This window comes from Hippoglossus stenolepis, chromosome 2 (assembly GCF_022539355.2).
Source record: "Hippoglossus stenolepis isolate QCI-W04-F060 chromosome 2, HSTE1.2, whole genome shotgun sequence".
NCBI classification, from domain to species: domain Eukaryota; kingdom Metazoa; phylum Chordata; class Actinopteri; order Pleuronectiformes; family Pleuronectidae; genus Hippoglossus; species Hippoglossus stenolepis.
Window position 1 is genome coordinate 17,220,071 of NC_061484.1, and position 21,542 is coordinate 17,241,612.

General features: G+C 41.3%; 1 protein-coding gene across 5 annotated transcripts; it reads right to left on the minus strand.

Annotated features, from left to right (window-relative positions):
- Positions 1–138: 138 nt before the first annotated feature.
- pds5a (PDS5 cohesin associated factor A) lies at positions 139–20,108 on the minus strand. Of its 5 annotated transcripts, none has more exons than XM_035173928.1 (34): positions 19,969–20,108; positions 18,879–19,031; positions 13,180–13,383; positions 12,762–12,848; positions 12,267–12,364; positions 12,019–12,145; positions 11,188–11,268; positions 10,892–11,032; positions 10,461–10,576; positions 10,010–10,104; positions 9,711–9,856; positions 9,179–9,330; positions 8,620–8,733; positions 8,098–8,179; positions 7,957–8,005; positions 7,720–7,859; positions 6,990–7,105; positions 6,404–6,509; positions 6,038–6,198; positions 5,652–5,775; positions 5,359–5,517; positions 5,208–5,276; positions 4,877–5,013; positions 4,566–4,689; positions 4,221–4,425; positions 3,707–3,821; positions 3,416–3,548; positions 3,099–3,218; positions 2,625–2,687; positions 2,341–2,492; positions 2,171–2,252; positions 1,809–2,068; positions 1,344–1,641; positions 139–1,083 (listed from the first exon to the last, which is right to left on the minus strand). In XM_035173928.1, the coding sequence occupies exons 2-34, from the start codon at positions 18,990–18,992 to the stop codon at positions 1,045–1,047; spliced, it is 4,209 nt and encodes a 1,402-aa protein (XP_035029819.1). In that variant the 5' UTR covers positions 18,993–19,031; positions 19,969–20,108; the 3' UTR covers positions 139–1,044. The 5 variants fall into 5 exon arrangements, with proteins under 5 accessions (XP_035029819.1, XP_035029828.1, XP_035029836.1 ...); XM_035173937.2 differs by lacking the exon at positions 19,969–20,108 and adding an exon at positions 19,732–19,936; XM_035173945.2 differs by lacking the exon at positions 19,969–20,108 and adding an exon at positions 19,637–19,936.
- Between the last annotated feature and the right edge of the window lie 1,434 nt (positions 20,109–21,542).

Genomic DNA, 21,542 nt, shown 5'->3' on the forward strand with positions numbered 1-21,542 from the left:
AAAATAAGTTGTCCTCGACAACCTACAGAGGTTTCCACTCACTCTAAGCCTAAAATCAGGCTTTAACCCAACGGAAAACTGACAGAAGTACAAAATATATTTCATTGTAAAAGATGGAACAAAATCCTGAACACAAACTTGTATAGTAATATTTCTTTTATGCATTCCAAAGACTTGAGCAGTTAAAAAACAAAAAGGTAATTCAAAACCAGCTCGATTTATGACCCCTGGACCAGGGGACGAGGAGGCAACAGCATAGAACACAGTCTCTAGAAATGTCTGAAAATTCAAATTAGTCTGAGAACACACTGGAAATTAATCAAAAGGCCTTTCAATAGAATTACAGGTGGCGGGTAAGAAACCAGAGTTCCTACCTTGCCTCGTAACGCTATAACCGAGCTAAAGCACCTAAACATACCAAAGTTAGAAACCTAAACATACCAAAGTTTATAAAATTTTGGTGCCGGTACATCCGTTTATACATTAATGTTCCCATATTTTAACCATTTGCTGCAATTTTTAACTGGATATTCAAAAAATTTAAACTGGAAAGCTGCACATAGGTATTTACAAAAGAAATGATAATAATCAACTGTGTTAAGTAAATCTGGTGAGCTGGGGAAAAAAATGCAACAGAAAACACGAGGAAGAGGTCAGAAGACATGGAGTAGGATTTTTCCCAGGGAATTTAATAAGCAACAATCATAATCAGATTAAAACGTTTGTAAAATGTCCATCCTGTTTTGTTTTTTTCTTATTTTTTTTAAAAACGGCTCCACAAAAGAAGCAAAGAGCAACAAACACAAAGGGAAGAAAATAACATGTTTTTTGAGTAACACCTACATACAGTGCACTTTAAATCAAGACTACAAGGTGTTTAAAACCTTCTAGGATGTCAGTGGTGGTGTGAGTGTAAGTGTGTGTTTGTATACTTAATGTGTGTTTTTTTACGAAAGGTCCATAATGTATCCAGGAAAGCTTTAAGAGTCAGAGGAGCATGTGCGTAGGGCTGGGAAGGTTACGAGGAAGAGTATGGCCCGTTCTCTACAGTCTTGATTTCCCCTTCACCGGTTTTCTCTTTACCTGCAAGACAAAGAAGAAGTTTGATCTCTGCATCATTTTAACATCTCTGCTACTGTCACAGGGATGGAAAAACCTGTCATTTGAATAGTTAAATCCATTTTGGTGGTAGTATTGTGCTGAGGGAATTTGAACCTCAATGAAATCCTGGTTACATCCGTGTAAACCACCAATTCAAAGTTGATTCTACATGATGTGATCCAGCACAGATGTCACATCACAGAAGGTTCTGTGTCAGATATTCTGTGACAAAACCAACTCACTGCCAGTCCGCCTGCCCTCTCTCCACTGTTGGGCTCTCCCCTGCTTGGGAACCTGGCATCTCCCTGGTTGTCTTTGTTGGACCTGGCTGCACCGCTGGTCTGTTCTTGTGTGAGGGGGCATCTCTCTATGTTCTTCCTGTCACAGGTTACACCCTCAGGGCTGGACTCAGGCTCCATCTCTGTGTCCCCCTCGCTGCCCAGGAGGTGGGCAACTGTCCCTACAGCTGCTCTCCCTGTGTCCTTTCCTGGCTCCCTCTTTCTCACTTTTTCACTCTCACTGCTCACAAATGGCCACCTACTGAGAGAAAAGGTTCCTATCTGAGGGATGCTGTTCTTTACCTATTGCTTAAAAAGACAGACTGGGGATAAACTTTGAGCAAATATTAATATCAACTTATGATGAAGCTACTGAGGTAAATTCCACCTTTGTGTCGTCCCTTCGCTCTGTCCTCAGCTCCTTCTTACCTCTGTAAGTCAATCTGTCTCTTTGTCCCTTCGTCGTTCTGCTGCTGCTGCTGTTTTGACATCTTGATATTGACGGATTCTGCAGACGGGTTGGAGTCCGCCGCTCTCTTCCTGCCTCTGCCAGCTCCACCCACTGTCGGTGCCCCTGCTTCCTTCTTTTCAGCTCCAGGAGTGGCAGCTGTTTTAGGTGGACGACCACGTCTCTTCACAGGCGACGCTTCTGTCCCAGCATCGGGGGTTGCATTTTGACTCGGCTCCTCCTGAAAGACGGGGACAAATAGCTCAGTTAAGAAAACGCCGCTGTAAACTGGAGAATGTGTGTAGTTTCAGTTGACACCTGGTGGTTGCTTATAAGCTTTTACCTTCTTCCCCTCGTTGTTCTTGATCGTTGGGTTCTCATTGTTTTCCTGTACTCGGCTCTCTGATGACTCGATGGCAGCGTTGCTGTTACCACAAGACACATTAGAAAATAATCACTGTTGTAATAGTCAGTTTTCTGATTATGTGTATATGTGAGTGAATGTGTGATTACCTGTTCTTGTTGATGGTTGAGGAGCTCAGGGGAGAGGAGTTGGTGCTGGTGTTACTGGCTGTGTCTGAGACTGGGGTGGCCTTAGTGAAGATCCGCCTCCCTGGTACCGTCAGAGGTTTGTTCACAGTCGCCAACACTGGAGCTGGTTTAGGCTAAATACAGAAAGGGAAGGAGGGGTGGGCTTCAGTATACCACTCCAGTCTGCATCAATGTTCTATATGTAGCACTTAGACAGAAGTAGTACAGTTTGCAGTGGTTATGAAATCAGAAAGTTTCTTACTGACCTTCCCACTGAGCAGCATTTGTCTCATCTCTGTCAACAGATACTCTTTATCATTTTTGAAGTCCTGTGAAGAGATATATTACAACAGAACACTTGATTAGCATAAACTGCTCCACTACAAATATCAACCACAAAGTAGGGATGCACCCATTTATCTGCAGAACATCAGTATCAGCCGATTACACCTTGTGGTGTCTTGCTGGTCAATTGGCAAATAAAACAACGTGTTGGTTATTGCTGCTGTGTATCTTTCACTAGCTGCAGATTCTGAACAAGTCCAATAGGTGGTACTGTAACCGCCCATAACAGCCACCGTCAAGTGAAAAGTTGTATGAAAGGTTGTTTCATGAATTTGCGATCATTCAAAGATTAAAGCTTGTATGACGATATAGCTAATGCAAAAAGATATCAGTTATATTTTACAACCGCTACGTCCCTGTGTGTGTGTGTGTGTGTGGGTTGGTGTGTTTATTGCCTTGTCTTGTAGGATGAAGAACTTGGGAGGTAAGACAGGGTCTTTTGGAGAATCCAGGTGACATGCAGTGCTCTTGTTGGCGATGACGAAGAGAGCGACATCACAGACGATATACAGCTTCTGTAACCATGGCAACACAAGAAACACTGTTAGGATGCAAACTCAGTGATTCATTGTTTGTTAAAAAATGGTCCCCCTCCATTAACATACAACTCTTTGGACAATATTTTGTTTCAAATCATGCAAACTTTTATTAAACTTAATTGTGGCAGGTTATCCCCTTTCTTTCATTTATTTATCAATGTGTGTGTGTGTACCTCATTGGCCTTTACATCCTCAGGACACTGTGCATCCTTGGTCTGTTTGATGTTCTCCACCATCTTCCTAAGAAAGGCGTGACTGTTGTTCTCGTTCTTTGTCATCAGCACTTCCAGCATGAACCACAGGCATCTAAACAGCATCAGAACACACAATAAACATGCTGTACATCACTGCTGAGATCATGTGATTATTTGAGCATTTTTAGAGTTAAAATTATAAATGTTGAAAACGTGAAACTAAATAAAAAAGACAAATCGACAGCTGTATAAGACAGAAAACCAACTCACTCTTTGATGTCTTTGAGCTGATCATACTCCTGTGGTTTTGTGAAGTCTGGGTCATGAGCCAGAAGGTGGATCATATAGGGAACGACATACTCAGGAAGGAGGGAGATGAGTTTTTCTGAAAGAGAGAAGAACTCATTTTAATGTAACAGAACTTCTGAATCACATTCACACTCCTCCATGTTTCTGTTTATTGCTCAAATCTCCTGCCTGTATTTGTACTGTATGAGATCACGCAGCCCTAAATGTATCTAATAAAGCACCAATGAACAAACCATCCATGAACTTCAATGGCACACTTCAATCATATTTTACAGATTGTTTTTGTTTGCGGTTGGAATGGTGCTATTGTATTTATGCAATCGTGTTGTGCATTCTACTGCTACAATAGTTTAATGACACCTGACTGGACACATGGGGCCACTATAGTCTATGCAGTTCAATAAAGAAGATGTTATGTGTTCTGTAATGACAGGATGTGTAATCAAGGAGCATGTGAGGTTTCAGGAACACTGACCCTGAGCGATCGGGTTTTGTTTGATGAACTCTCTGCGGACGGAGATGTTTTTGAGGAGGCACTGTCGGGCGTGGGCGCGGCGCTCCTTCACCGGGTCCTTGGCACACAGGGCAAACACCGCCAAGTACTCGAGGGGAAGCACCAGTTTGACAAGAGCCAGGTGCAGCTTCTGAGCAAAGATCTGACGAACCTGGTAGCACTCATCCTGCACACAGAGCAAGAAACAGTGGAGTGAAACTCAATTGACACAACTCGGATAAGAGAGTAAAGAAAATGTTTACTGGCTATTGATAATGTTTCTTTCCCCATTAAAACTAGAAATAAGGATGTGAAGGTGAGACTGACATTGATTACAAGGCCGCAGAGCTGAAACTGTTCAGGTGTGATGATGTCATGGTAACACAGCTCCTGGGCTAACTTCATAATGGCTCCACCTGCGGCCAGCCTCAGGCGAGACATGTCTGATTTACTGTGAAGATGAAGGAAGAACAAAGCAAAAGTGAATAACAAAGAAAGACAGAATACATTTATAACTTGCAAAGGTGTTCCCTAAGTATTTTTTTGTTTTTTTTAAATGAATGAATTTGTTTTTCTAAGGAGCTGTTAGCTTCCATATGACTCTGACTCAGCACAGTGATCTTTGACCTCTGATCTACCTGATCTTCTTCTGCTCTGTGAGGTCTCCCTCGCTGACCAACATGGCCGACAGCAGACGGAGGGTGGAGTTTGCCGACTTGGATTGGTTGTTCTTCATTCCTAATAACCAACGCACCAGCAGCTTGATGGCCTGCACCTGTGGTAAGAGGAAGGAAGGAAATAATAAGAGAAAGTGATCCTCCTTCGTCTTTACAATCAATCTTCCTTTTTTAAATTTTTTTTTATACAATCACCACCACACAACACTACATCATGGATGTGCAATCATGAAGTATACAAATTACACACATTTGACTTAAATGAAATAATTAAAAGATGTTTGTTGTTTACCTTAGCTAGAACTTCAGGTGAGACTTCCTCATCAGTGGTCCACAGCTTACCATTCTTGTTTCCCACCGACTGTAGATACAAAGGCATGACAGTCACGATGTGCAATAAATGTGCAATGAATATACATGTTAATAGGTTGATCATCACATACTCTGTCATTCATGAGCAGGTCCTTCACGATGAAGTTAGCCACAATGGACTTCATTGGTGAAGCAAACTGATCTGGGGCCAGCATGGAGATGTGGCCAAGTGACACGAGGGGAGTGATGAGCTGTTCTGGGACGTCTGCGTTCAGACTACGTGACAGAGGCTGGGGGTGAGGTAAAACACATGGTCAGGACATCTGAACAAGGACAATACAAGCTGACATGATAAAACAAAAAAACATCTGTCTGGAACACAAGACGGATCCCATGCAGGTTCAGCTAGGAAATGGTCTCCTACCTCAAAAATCTGTGCCAGCTGCACTTCCTTGTTGTTAAAGATGGCATGGATACAGTGGACAGCCTGCTTGGCCTGGTGAGGTGTTCCACGCTTTGCTTTCTGATGCAGGATGGGAATCAGCGTCCTGATGGATATAACAGATATCATAAGGATAAAGGATAAAAGCAGACTCTTTATTTAATTCAGTCAACATCTGGACTGGTACTGCCGCAGGTGGACTCTTAAATTGTTTAAAAGAAACCTTTTATAGTCTGACTAGGTAGAGATTTTAATGTAGATATACTTCTGCCTGAGAAAAATGTTAAACACAAGCACAACATATAGTCTGAATTGATTATTTGCACATGTTCACTTCATATCAATTTCTCTTTTCATAGTTCTCTTACGATTTTATCTGTTGTAACTCCGCCTCGATCTTTTGTCCAGTGTTTCTGAAAATCTGTATCGCTGCCTCTGCCACTTTGTCATCCTCCATCTTCAAACACTGTAGCAGAGACTCGTAGGTCTCTGCTGAGTGGAACGCTGTGGGGTGGGTAAATGACAGGACCTAGACGGAATGAAATAAGGTCGATATAGATTACTTTCTCACATTCATTCATCAGATTACGTATCAGGGAAATATATAATCCAGCCCTTAACCATAACAGTAGTGATTATCTTACATTAAAGCTCTTTCCCATACACAATAATTTGCAACATGAAGGTGAACTTTCCCAGACTTGAAACCTCTGTGCTTGGTCTGTGTCGTGTACCTTGAGGAGCTCCAGGCCCGAGCGGATGGCTGTGTCAGGGGTAACACCCTCCTCGTCATCATCAGCTGTGCCCTCAGTGGACTTGTTCAGCAGCTTCACCAGAGCACTGAAACAAAATACAGTTCATATTTTACCATCTTTATATTAAACTCATCAAAACCTTTGAGTTTACAGACAAAACTAAGTGCTAAACATAGTAGCAAGAAATACAAAAAATAAAAAAATTGTTATGCTGTACAATTTAAGCATTTGTCATTTGGTACAAATTCTTCCTTTGTCATGGTGTTTTTCCATAAAGCAGAAAGGGTTAATTGTATGCCCTGACTGAGGCCTGCAGTTACACCTCAACCCCACTAGGTGTCTCAATGAATGAGAAAAGCCTGTTCGTGCTGTTACACAATGACACAGACACAATGTTCATAAAGATCACTATCACTGAGATGGGGAAACACTGCTGGTTTGCCTCTGTTTCGTGTATTGCACCAAAGTACACTCGTATATAATGGAACAAGATTTACTATGAATTTTGGGGCCTTTCAAATTTAATCAATATTACTGTCGTCTGGAGTAAGACATGTTTTCTGACCTGATGGCCTCAGAGTCGATGTGGACGGGAGCAATTCGCTCCAGCAGGAACTTGACCATCTCCAGGAAGGGGTTGGTGGGCTGTTTGGGGAACGTCAGCTTACGAGTGATCTCCCTCTGCACACAGTACAAACAGAAATACCGTTTAAAATAACATTCAAGGATTTGTGCTCATATCTGCAGACCCTTTTACACCAAGGTTTGTATTAATACATCTGAGAACTTTCACATATTACGGTTTCATATTCTGACAACTATAATTCAAACACAACAGAAAGAATGACACATCAGTTATTGTTTCTTTGCGCTGTACCGAGTTAAAGATCAACAAACTTCAACATGAGAGGGGATCTCACCAGGTTCATTATAATGGTGTAACAGCTGATTAACATGAGAATAAAAACAAAAACAAACGCTGCATGATTTGCTTTCTTATTGCAAACCAAGATCAAGCATGAATTATTTTTGAAGAAATGCAGTACTTTAAAGACACTTTTCCTGTTGTATCATGATTTAATTTCCTACAACTACCATACAAACCCATTTTCTGTGACTGCACCTTGAAAATACAGATAAATGGAACTATTTTCAGTGCGTATGTATGGAAAGGGGTAGTGAGGTAGCAGGGAAGAAATGAGGCTCAAAATCAAACTTTAACTGTGATAAAAAGAGACAAAGACTGTCCGTCTGTCTGCCAGTCTAGGATGGATGAGTATTCAGTGTCTTCTCACCACACAGATCTCAGCCTGTTTGCAGGAGCAGGTCGGGCTGATGAGCATCTCCAGCTGCACTCTGAGCTTCTCGTCCTCACCGAGAACCTGGTTGAACCTCTTCATGAAGTCCTGAGCCTTTCCTGCATCCGGCAGGTTCTCTGGAAAGACCGAACAGAATGATAAGGATGCCGCCCACACAATTACTCTTTCAGTATGATTTGAAATTCTGTTTATCATGGTGTGTTTCCAACTTACTGGCAATACTCATCAACTTCCCAAACATGGCGTTGTTATTGGCCTCAGACTGTCAGGGGAAAGAGCGACAAGTCATTGGTTTGATGATACATTGGCCTTAAAAGACATGAAGGAGACGGACAGCTTTGTGTGCGAGCTCACCAATGGCAGCTTGTGAAGGTCCAGCAGCTCTTTGACGAGGCCTCGGAGCATGTTCTGACACTTCCACATCTCATTCAGAGCCCTGAGAGAACAGAACAAACAGAAAGAGCAGAAAGCAAGTGAGAGGTGGCAAAACAAAAGCAGTGATCAATATCTCTGTATTGTGACATTTGCTTTCATGTTGTGTGTAGAAACAGGGTTGGGCTTGCTTGCATTTAAATCCAGTTCGGATTTTGAGTTCTACTTTAAAAAATTTAAATTAAATAAACTCAAATAAACTTTTAATGGAACCAAAAATATCTAAAGGCACCACTTCAGAACCTGATCGACATAATTGTGAAGTTAGAAATATCCAAATTGTGCTTCAGAAATGAAACTATTACAGACAGATGGACATAATAATCATTATATGCCTGGGGGATAGAAACTGTGTTAATAGCAAATATGCATTAAAATAAACAGGCCAGTAGGTGTATGTGCAATCTAAAATGTGAAGAAGTGTGTTTTTGCAGGTTTACTCACTTGACAGCATTTGTGTCCAGGCAGGCGTACAGGTAGTAGAGACACTTCATCTTCTCCTCTGTGTCCAGGCTGTGAGGGACCATGTACTGGGCAAAGATCTTCTCAACTAATAACCTGTAGAAATGTTCATCAAGGGAAGGAATCAATATTATTATCACTTCAAAATGATAAACTTGGCATTTTGTGTTTCTACAGCTATAAACAAGTAAAATTTAAGACATTTTGTTTCTACTAGGAATTCAATTTAAGACCAAATTTGTGACAAAAACACAAGAGAGAAAATATTAATAAAGACATATTTAGTTCTGATAAGACTCCACTGCCTTTATTCTTCAAGTGAAATCTTCGCAGTGACCGTTGCCCTTTATTTGTAAAATTGACCTTTCAAAAACAAGTTTTATGGCCGAGATTGAATAAGATGTTTTCATCACGAATATTACTGCAACACTTAGCTTTCCTACGGACTGCTCATAGAAGAAAATGCATTACACATCAGATGCAAAGTCCCTGCTTCTCTAAAAGTTATTTCAGTCTAAATGTAGAGTATGAATGTTCTCACTTGTCATCTATGCTGTTCTGATAATATATGTGCAGCAGCTTGTCTTTAATCCAGCTGATCTTCTGAGCACACTCCTTCCCGGCCTCGTGGTGTAGACAGTATTTCTTATAAAGCTGAGCGAGGCCCATCATGGCCTCCTTACGCACGCGCCACTGTAGAGGAAGAGAGGAAAAAAACACATCAGTCAGGACAGGAATACATTTAGATAAGGAAAATCTATTTTCTTGTTTTATGGGGGAAGGAATCTGGTGTTGAGGGAAATTGCTGCACTGATCGTACTCTCAGACAAACACATACATTGAAACTGTATGAGAATCTACATGTTAATGTGGGAGAGATGTGGTTAGGGACTCCGACATTGTATTTCAAATGTCTCCAAGGTCCATGACTGCTGATCAGCAGAATGAAGAAACTCGAGTCAACTGATCTACGGCTATCCAAAATGGCAATCATTTATTTCCTACATGGCTCTAAAAATAAAAATGATATCTGCAGCACTGATGCACCACGAGTGAGTGCACATTTGTCTCACCCTCTTGTCCAAAGTCCTTTCCCGTACAAAGCCCAACAGCTGGTCGTTGACCAAGTTGAGGTCTTTCTTTCCAGCATTGATGATTGTCACAATGACATCATGACGGATGGCTTCCTCTGGGTCATGGGAACGCACCTTTAAGAACTCTGATTGGGTAAAGAAGAGAAAGACATGTAACCACAATATTGTCTAGAGGATAATGTGAAAGTAAGGACATAATTTCAGAGAAGAAGAAGAGTGAAGAAGACACTCAGTGATTTGTACTGATTCAGGAACACAAACTCTAAGTAAGAGCACACCTGTTAGGTCTCTGGCCAGGTCTGGGTGGTTCATGAGGCAGTGACTGGCAAACTTTACACACTCTAGCCTCACTGGAACGTGGATGTCATTGAACCTGGAGTAAAAAAGCAGTTACACATACAATTCAGCTGAGTCGTGAGGAAGCAGGTTAAGGCAGAAGTGACTGATGGATGACATGCAAATTCAGTTTCTTTAAGAACTTAAGCAAATGTTTTACAAGAAAGGCCACTCCTCATTTGTGTGCTCTCTTATTGAATATGCAACATCACTTCAAGTATTAAGTTAGTCAGCTGACTATGAGAGTTCCTTCTAGTTACCTCAAATGACAATTTAGTATAATATCTTTTCACTCTCAGTCACAAGATATGTTGCTCATGTTTCTCATGGTTGAAATAAATCGGCTTAACTAATATCTGAGTGTGTATGTTTGTGTGCACACATGTAACTCACCGTCCTAAGAAGCACTGCCACAGTGGTCTGTTCTGTGAAGCCAGCTCCGAGTCTTTGGCCCCAAACAACTTAGCTAGCAACCGTACAACAGCCAGACGCTCCTCGCCGTCATTGCTCTGCAAACACAGAACACATTTTATTTTACACAATTATTTTACAACTGATTAGATATTGCTTTCAAAAGAACGGGATGGACGGATGGCTAACCTTAAAACATATTACCTCCTGCTACGGCTGTCATTAGTGTGGAGGTTTAAAAACGATTCATATTACAAAACAAAATCAGTCAACAATGGAAAAAATAACAAATAAACAATGGTTTTCAATGCAGACCCACCGTTTCTGTTGATGCATTGCCTAAGAAGCATCAACGGAAACTGCTGGTCTGATGTGCGGACAACCATTTTTAGGGTTGTGTGTTTGTTGTATACCTTAAGTTTGAACTCCAGCTGTGGCATGACAGAGGTAAGCAGCATTGGGTCGATGGCAAACAGCTCCTGGATGAGGTCAAAGACGTGCTCTGATAGGTCACTGACTGATGACTTGCCCATCACTAAAACCTGATTGAAGAACTATGGAAGAAAAAAATATAAACACTGTTAGAAAGAAAGCAATCTATGTTGACATAGTCTGAGGACAAGTTCAGAGAAACAACAACACAGGGTAAACCTGAGAATGAATAATTGAGACATGAGGGAAAATAAATAGACATCAGGATGCTACTCACATTTGCGATGCACGTCTCTATGGTCTGGACAGTTCGCTTCAGAAGAGTCTTGGCAAGGTCGTATGCTTGCTTGTTCAAATTCTGTTACAAGTAAAGTTAAACACTGATTAGCTCCTTCAATCTTGTACCCAAACACTCACAACAGATTCACAGAACTTCCCAGGTTTTGTTCAGTGATGAATATAGTCTCGCACAGCCAGACAATCTACACGGCACCTGTGTCAGTGCTGGAAAATTATCCGTCTGAACCTATTATCATTCTTGTTTGTTTGAATTTCTCTAAACCAATCACAATCATCTTGAGATTCAGTGTTGATGTTTCTGGCATTTCAGATGCACCTAATCTTGTTGTGGTGCAACATTTGCGTGTGGGGAGGTTGTTACTGTGATTAAAATGGCTAATTCCTAACAAAAAATGGTACAGGTATCAGACGTATGTCGACTGTAATTTTTCTGCACAGAAAAAAAAGACATTCATTCAAGTTAAGCATCATAAGAGTCCTGAGCTCAGGAGGTTTATTGATGGAAAGCAAAAATAAAAAATGAATGCTAAGAAATCTCAAACATGTTGATTTTCAGCCCAAGTCTCACAAAGTAAATTAAGAAATAATAAACAGAGGTTTAGTGCTGAAAATTGTAGTTTTATTAATAGACTTTAATCCAGAGTTGCAGTATATCAGAGACTACAAATAGCTATTTTATGTTTTTCAGCAAAAAAACAAACAACGCCAATATGACCATCACGATTACACCAAACAATGAAAAATAAGTACAAATAATTAATATTATGATAAAGTTATAAAAAGATGTGTGTGTGTGTACGTGTCTCACTTTGTGTGCAGGGATGAGGTTAATAAGGATGGTATCCAGCAGCTCCTGTGTGACTCCGTCTCCCTCCATGATGATAGAACTCATCAGGTCCATCATGTGCATCTGAACCTTCTGGTTGTGGCTGTTACTGTGGAGAAAGAAGGACAGAGACTGTGACAGACATTTTGCACTCGGGTGTTACCTGATGACATTAAGAAAACATTGAAACACCGAACAGTTAAGGTTAGGGTGGAACATAAGGGCCTTACTTGATGACAGTGAAGAGTGATTTAAAAAGCTGGATGAAGATCTCATTGCAGTCCTCCAGTTCAAAACATATGTTGTATGACTTCACCCATGCCAGGTTCTACAGAAAAACAAAATGTTATTCCTTCATCAGCCATCAATTCAACAGTATGTTGTCACAATCCATATTACACAAGTAGGACAGCAACTTGTACTATTTTCATTACCAATGTGCTGATTGTATTTTGATACATTTTTTTGTCTATGAAATGTCAAAAATGCCAAAGACAACTTCACAAAAATCTCAAACCATAAGGCACAAAGACAATGAAGCAGCAAATCCGTCCGTTTAAGAAACTGGCATCTGAGAATATGTAGCATTACATTATTTTTGCTTAAAAGGGGACAAATATTTTTGATTTATTATTTGATTGTCAAAATAGTTGCATATTATTTGTTTCAAAAGTAGTATCCGTTCTTGAGCCCCTATTCTGTTTTCTACAGAATAAGCGCCTTACTTCCAGCAGGTAGAAGTATCTGTTGAACTGAGGGCTCTTGGTGTCTTCCAGCCCCTTCAGTTGTCTGGTGATGAAAAGGAAGATGTCCTGGAGAAAAACCGGAAAACAATTTGATGACCCCAGGTTACATCACTGATATGTCTAAGTTGCATTCAATAAACCAATGAGCATGAAATACATTTAATATTGATAAAGTAAAAGAAATATTGCACATAGTGGCCTATATTAATACAGCAGCAAGGACTTTATTTTCATATTTAGACAGTTGACATTTCAAAAAGCATCAGCTAAATGAAATGTAATTTCAACTGCTGAAATAAGCACATGTGTGAACCTTGGATTGGTTTTGAAATGTATTTCCTTGGGGTTAGTGCTGAGTAAGTTGATTGAGAATCTATACATTTGCCCAGTTTCTAACCTTGAGTTTGTCGTGGGAGGTGTAGGGGGCCTCAGGAGCATAGATCCTGAAGATGTCAGCCAGACAGCAGGCCACCAGTAGCCGTACATCTTTGTTTGGGTTCCTGAGGAAGAACTCTGAAGCGAGATGGAGTGCTAGGTTGAGATACTGTTGCTTTTCCTCTTCAGAGTCTTGATCCATGTCCATGTAGGTCTTCACCACCATCTGCGAACCAGAGCAACCAGAAAGGAGGGTGAGATGGGAAGCATTTTGATAAGAATAGTGAATCAAAGGTTTTGACAACATGAAGTTGTCCAGTGTCCTCAGTGTTTTGCCAATTGCTTGCCACAGAAGTATTAGCGTAAAGCTGTTGTGGCAGAAGGTTTGGACAGGGTCATCTCTCTTCTACTCTGTCATAGAATACTGAAATTACAAAGTAGTGATCGAGCTGGAAAATGCCACTTCAAAAAGAGGCAAACAACATTTTTTTGAACCCAGAGAGAATCTGCTTGAATGGCTGAATAACGAGAACTGCAACGGCTCGTTCTTTTGGGCTGCTGTAGTTGTTTTAATCAACCTCGAGGAACAGTGAGTGCATTTGAGAAGATTGTAGTATTGTGGCCCCAGTTGGAATTGCATGTCATGTGCCCCAGTCGTTTTAAAAGAAATGAATGAAAAAACAAATGATTACGTTTTGTGAGCATCATATTTGCTTTGTAAAATAACAATTAAGACACTATATCCCCCCCAAAAATAAAATAAAAAGCTCAAACATTTTTACCATGACATTACTTTAAACTAGCAATAGGCTGATGAATTGACCTGGCTGATATTTACATATTGTTGACAGGGCTCCAAAGTGCACATGCAACCAAAAATCTGTGAGGTGCGACTAAACATTTTCCTTGGTCGCACCGGAGCGCCTAACATTTAGCTGGTGTCTCTGTATTTGATCAAGACGAATCGCCTCTCTCTCTCCTCTAATCTGCAGAGTTTACACACACAGTCCACGGGCCACCCCCACCCCCACACCCACACACACACAGACAAACGGACAGTGTAGTAGAGATAAGAGAGGAGAGTTCAGCAACGTGAACGAGTATTTTTTGAATTTACACTTAAACAATAAACAACAACATTAATCACAAGTTATTAGGATCTGAACAGTCCTGAAGTTTACTTTGTTTTTGTTTGTTTAGCTTAAGAGTTTATATTATTAAGAGTATGTGTTATTTAAACTCATTGAAAAATAAGTCCAACATACACACAACACGAGACGCGCACTGCCAGGACATCAGTGTTTAAGTGACTGGAACGATCCAGATTCATGAGTCAACATCATCGATTAATAATTAAACTGTCAAGAAAAGGTATAATAGGTGTATTATTGTGATGCCAAAAGGTAAAGTGAAAAGTTGTGGGTGCACCTAAATTATGTGCTAGTGCACCTAAATGGAAAAGTCATGTGCACCAGTTCATCTGGAGCCCTGGTTGATCTACAGGGATCATTGCCAACAACAAAAACTTGCTGTGTTTATATCTTGGTCACACAGAAGAAAAATGTATTGTTTATATTGTCTTTTCATAATGCTCCCCAAAAATCAATATCCCTATCAAAACCCGTCCATCACCTGGCTGTTTTGAATCATGTAAGTGAACAAGAAGGACATAAAGACTATGGCCTCAAAAACACAGGAGCAGTAACTAACATTTTCATATGTACCCAGGGAGCAATTTTTTCTAGAATGGATGGGATGCCATCTTAGATCACTGGGTCCAGTTTTCGTACTACATCCACTGTTTATCGGGATGCGATTAGAATGTTATGGTCAAAGAAGAAACAGGGAAGAAACAGTAAGAAACAGGAAGTTGGATGCAAAAACTGATATTCACTGTAGTTTAGGAAAGAGCACATTATAATCAGACCACATCAGTTATAAGTCACTTGTGACTTAAGAGCTTGTCTGTAAAGAAAAGCAGAATTTGGTTCTTTCAAGAGAAAGATGAGAACCAGGAGACTCATGATGATGCAATCACCCGCATTCACTTCCTGAATCCTGATTGGGGCCACTCAGGACACAGCTGCTAGCGGTGAATGTAAAACATTGCTAATGTTTACTGTCAGTAGTTCCCCCTGGTCATGGGTCCAAGAAAATAAATCCCCCCTGGTCTTACTTTTCACCATTGCTGTCCCTCCTTTGTAGTATTTTCTGCAACTAAGGAACTGATTGCAGATTAACAATCTACTTCCTGTTTACACTGGCACGAGCATGCCCAGTGTACAAGAATGGACATGTGATATCCATCAGGTGTTGGTATATAGAAGTAAATACTTTTGATTAGCAGCTAAAACGCTTGGCTGGACAGAGATTATTTTAGTATTAAAATGCTGTTTTTAAACTAACACGTATTAGTGTGGAAGACGCCTGAGCGAAAAAGTGAGAGTGTGTGTGTTTCAGAGTGAGAGATTGCACATTGGAGCACAGCAGTGGAGCTGGCTCAACAGCCAGGCAGCCAGCTGGGGTGGGGGATGGGCCAACAGCTCCAGCAAACTGCAGAGCACCACACTCACTCCTACACACATATACAAAACACACTTCTGCTGGTCTTCACAGAAACAGTCACAACACAGCCGGTGGAGACAGTGAACACTACAGATCCGAGTGTGTGCGCCTGCTGAGCTGCAGAGTGTGCATGCATCTCTGAACCCACTGCCTTCCCCCTCAAATAAGATGTCAACCTAGGGGAGACACTTATCTGGACACAGTTTTAGCTCAGCTTGAAAATATAACTGACATGTTTTCAACTGTCTGCAAGATGTTCAGTCAAATGTTCACCACAATTTAACGATGCAATTCAGGCAAGCAGCTCTGATATCAGCTGATAAACTCAAAACCAACAACCATTTCCTCCCACACGACCAGATATCTTGAGTGAATGCTGCAGACTGTCTGAGTGCTGCACTGAGCCCTCAGGTTCAGCCTGTTTCACTCCGACAATGTTATCAATGACCTACAAAAATTGATTTATCATTATTTATTATCGGAGAACAAAAGCTGCAATTTTTATGAGAATTGTACCCTGCCGCCCATCCCTGTGGTATATTTGGCTATCAGGTACATGGCAAGTTTTGACTTATGTTGACTAAGTTCCTACAGTTGTCATGAGGGGTGAATAGCATCAAATGTTGCTGAAAGCTCTGCCAAGAAAGTTTCGGTTTTGTTAGTCTGTTAATTAGCAGGATTATGCAAAAACTACAGGCAGATCTGTGGTATGGTACCGGATCTTTCCTTTTCATTCAATTTCAGAGCAGATCCAGGAATTTTGTCTTACTTTGCAGCATTTCCCACAAAATTAATTCAATCAATAGCAGTGACAGGACGAGACATGCATGAACATCACTCTCACGCACATCAGATTCCAAGTACACAGGTACACAGACTTATGAGTGAAAGACAAGTTCTCATGTGTGAGAGAGAACTGCGTTACATGGCACTCGTGGGTAACAGCGCAGCTGAAATAATGAGGTCTGACTGGCTCTACATGGACAGTAACCACTTTATGGAAGATAGCAAGAGTGTGCAAGTGAGCAAGCAGCAAATAGCGCTGTTCTGATCTATACAATGCAGCAATGGAGAAAAAGACAAAGTTAGAGATATTGTATTCATTATTAAACTATGGCAGGTAAAATGAGGGTGTGGTGGGACGCCACTGTCTAGATAAGTAATTGGAAAGACTGCTTTGACATGGCGAGATGGGACATTAGCCTTAGCAGGGGGAATGCTCTATCAGAGGACCCTTCTAGTTGAAAAGTCAAATGATTCCAACCTCACATGTTACTTAAAAGGCACAGTAGGTATGGGAAATTAACCTGGAGAGAATTATCACCTCATTCTACAGTTCCCCTCTGAACTTCATTCTCTTGGTGTCAGTATTTCCAGTGAACACATCGCACACTGTCTTGCCAGCACTAAATGGACCCCCTGTATCAACATGTGGTTTTAGTGATCCGATCACAAGTGAACCGCTTCAAGTACAGGTGTGAAGGCACTCAGATCAGATAGTGATCTGATCATGCAATACCACATTCAGAGGTGGTCTGGGCCAAATGTCTCCACATTCTTGTGGAATCTGTCCTGGGGCCACATATGAAGGACCTCCTAATCAGCTGACTTCCTCTCTTTTTTCTCATTGATTTGTTTGTAACCACCACCACAATATCAGCACTGATCACCACATAATGATCGATATTTTCCTTATATTGGTAAAATCTTTCTTCACAGCTGCACGAGATTCATTCAGACTCGTCACTCACTCACACTCACACACACACACACACACACACACACACACACACACACACACACACACACACACACACACACACACACACACACACACACACACACACACACACACACACACACACACACACACACACCGAGAAAGTGAGATCTAATCACAAGCGGTCAGAGGAGACACATTCAGGGCGCATTTTAATGCCACTTGTGATCGAATCTCTCCGGACGGAAGTTAATACCAGGTGTGTACAATGTCTCCCCATGCGTCACAGACCACTGTGGTCTGAAAGATCTGATCTAAAATGTGTCCTCCATTTGTCTCGGGTTCATGCACACTTATACTAAGAGTTGTCTACTTTTGGTCGGAAAACTCAGGACAAAGGATAACACCAGTTAGCATCTTAACGAGAGGACACCTCTAGACTCTGCCTGCTCGGCTGTCATGTTATTCTGCTAAATGTACAGCAAACAGTGCTGAGAATATTGTAAACAATGGAGTTCATTAACAGTGCATATCTAACAACACATGCCAAAAACAATATACCTGAAATCAGCAAATATCAGCTGATGAAGTTGGCCTACTCACTTGTTTGTCAAGGGGATGCCGCAAACAGTACGGAGTGTATTTTATTGAAATTAGGTGGGTGTGTCAGCCAAGGAAGAACACAGTGGCTTTGGTGCAGATTGAATTCAGGGAGCTGGACCTGGAGTTAGTTTCATGGGACATTTTTGTGAATTTTCAATAAACAAACTCTCCTATAGGTGTTCAAATTGGATTTAGATCTGGTGACTGCGTAGGTCATAATATATATGATTCACATCATTCAGTGGCCCCCCGTGACCATTGGATTGGGTGATTATTATTCTGTATGTTACGCATCTGTATTTTGAATTTAACATTGAACATGCGGTTAAACCGATTTTAGTCCTCTGACTACTTCAGTTCAACAGAATGTCGAATATGATCAATTCCTAGAGTGCACATGTTTTCTTCCATCTGTCCTTTTTGTATCATGGAGTAAAAAAAGCTCAACTGTTCAATGTTTGCTTATTTGTAATCACATTTTGGGATAGACCAATTGTTCCTGGCTTATGGGAATATGACTAAGGGCTGGAAAAGTTGGAGCCTTCGACTTCTGGAGGCTACTATCTCTTGTTTTGTATCATGTCAAGCTCATGTTTAAGGACATCAGAACACTGTGGTAGTGATAAGGTGATCATGAGTGCTGCTGTACAGACAGAGAGAAAGCAGAGGAATGGGGAAACAGGCTGCCAAAAGCCTGGGGCCTCTTATTACTTAATACCCTGTAGTTGACAAAGTTAGAGAGGTTTGGTACAGTGCCAGGGGCTGGACACTGAGACCAGGCTTGCAGGCTTTGAGTAGACGTGTGGTGAGACCAGGAAACCGCATCAACATACCTTCAATCGCTTGACCACCTCATCGTTGCTGATTTTATCCGTGATCTCTTTTACTCCAGGAGGGTAGGTGATCTTTCCGTCCCCCGCCGGTTTCTGCTGTTGCGGGAACTCCATGCTTGTTGATCTACAATCCACACGGTCTTCTACTGGCCTCTATGGGTCGGAAAACAAAAGTTCAACACAACCATGCTACCCGCACTTACCCAAAAACCTCGTTTTAAGCACCATTGTCATTTACCAATCACCAGTGTTTACCCACTAAAATGGTCAAAACCGCGAGTCAACATTCAACGACATCCTGATCCGGAAAACTTCCCAAACAGAAAGCCTCCATTAAACCAACACTGTACATATTATTAGCTTATATGCTAAAAATCCCCCAGCTAAACATCAGCTCCATATTTTCCGCAAATGTCTCGAATCCAACGCCGTGTGGCCCCAGGAACGAGCTCCGCTGTCATTTCGCTAACCGTCCGTGCCTCTAAACTGCTCAGTTGTTGTAAACCCACTTTGAACCCGCTGCTGTGCGTCTACTGTCACACGGGTTATCAGACAAGCTAGCTGGTTGCAGTGCAAACATTGTTGGCTAACGGCTAACATTTTGCGGGAAGGAAGTCGTGTTAGCGGCGAGCGGCTAATGCACGTTAGCCGTGCGAGCTAACCGTGCTAGCCCACTCCGCTTAGCCTAGGCCTCAAACTACTCTGGTACCCATCACATCTCCAGCTACACACAATCACAGAGGAAGTGAAGTATCTACCGATCGCTGCCTCGCGCCGCTGTGCTCGTGGTCAGCTCCCGAGCTGGTCGACCCACGCAACTACTTTGTAAAGTTTCAAAACGACGCTTATTTACTTGTTACGGTCTTTTCTCAACTTCGACGCATCGCTCCGCGCCGCCGCTAGTTCCCAGGCGGAGAAGGGCTGCTGCTGCTGCTACCGTCGCCCTGAACCCTCCTCTCACCACCAACTTGCCCCCACGGAGGCTTTTTACAACACCGCAGCAAATGCAGGAATTAGTCGGTTTCCAGACACACAAGTGCAGCCGAACCCGCCCGACACGTTCCCCCGGCGTCCCGTCGGCAGTATTTACCTCTGAAGTGGGCCGTGTTAATTCATTAGTCTGACACAGGTTGGCTTTAGTTTTCGGCACAAAGCTCTGTCCGTTCAGTCAGTGCTGTCTGAGTGAAGACCTGGTGCAGGGCGCCCCCCTCGGTCTCTTAGGAGTACTGCACCACCGCGTTCATGGCGGGAGGAACAAACAGCCCCTTCACTGTTGCCCTTCATCGTTTAGTTTCTCCAGCTCACCGAGGAATTTATTCTTAAATTATCTCCCATAGTGGCCAACTTTGCGGCCCGTGCATAGAGGAACATTTTGCACAGAAGATAAGATACAAAAATATCATCCTTTATTAGTCCCACAATGGGGATAATTGCAATATTACAGCAGCAAGAGTAAAAAAAAAGAAAAGGCATCAGTAAGTAACAATAAGTAACAGGCCATACTTAAAGGTTTAGTGTGTAAAAACAAGAAAAATATGTGCGGTGTGAGAATATGTACAGTGAAAGGATTGCACATGAACCATTGTACTGCACAGACAGAGTGAATATTACACAGTTAAGAGAGTTAAACCAGAGTTAAAGTGCAGTCCATCTATACATATACAGTCCACATATAACACCAACAGCATATACAATAGAAGGACAATGCTATTCTGTTGTTCTTTTTCATGTGCAATATCACCATTCATGTGCAACATTATGTGCAATATGTGTAATGTTACGGTTTTTTCATCATATTATTTCAAGATCATGTACAATATTCAACGACATGTGCAATATCCCATATTCCATAGTCCTTTAGTTTAGTATTATTGTCTCTGTCTCATGCAACTTGCTTATTTTATTCTCATTTCTATTATTATCCACTATTAGGCACTGCTTCTGCATTACTCAGTACACACTTTATATTTTTATATCGTTTACAATATCATTTTAATTTGTATCTTCACCTATATTTTTAGAATTGTTTGATCCTGCAATCTTGGAGCAATCTGGCACAATAATTCCCTTCAGGATTGATAAAGTCTTATCTTATCTAATTTATTATTATAACCTGTAATACTACTATAAATATCTTGGCAGTGATCATTTTTGTGGTTCAGTTGTTTATTTGACATTTCCCAGTTGTGTTTTTTTATTTATTTTGTGAAACAGTCCATCAGATCTGGACATTTGTTGCTTCTGGGCTGATAGACAGCGATTTTTTTTAAAATTATGTTTGCACAGACGAATATTAGGGCCCAACAAAATAAGAAATTGAGAGGAGGAAGATTTATTTTCAGTCTGCATTTCATGACTAAATTTGAAATCCCCTGATCCATCAAATCAAGTCGGAGGAGTGACTGACAGCTATGTGAGCTGCCAGAACACGACTTACTTGGAGCGTATGGTGCAACCATTGATCAACTTGCATTTGTCCATTGCCAGTTATTTCAGTTAGCAGAAATGCAGCCTGATTACCACACAGTGTTGTATAAACTAACTGAAAACGAATCCTGAAGTATTCGCAATTTGTGAAAGCAGTCATATGCATCAACGTTGGTTACTAGCATTTTTAAAGGTTTGACTTTAATCTAAAAATGTCATTAATTCTTAACACTTTTA

Coding starts and splice junctions, on each gene's coding strand:
- pds5a (XM_035173928.1), bottom strand. CDS start 18,992: ATGGAGTTCCCGCAACAGCAGAAACCGGCGGGGGACGGAAAGATCACC. Junction 12,365..12,761: donor GATACTTCTACCTGCTGGAA/GTAAGGCGCTTA, acceptor GTTTTTCTGTAG/AACCTGGCATGGGTGAAGTC. Junction 9,331..9,710: donor AAAGGACTTTGGACAAGAGG/GTGAGACAAATG, acceptor CTTCCTCTACAG/TGGCGCGTGCGTAAGGAGGC.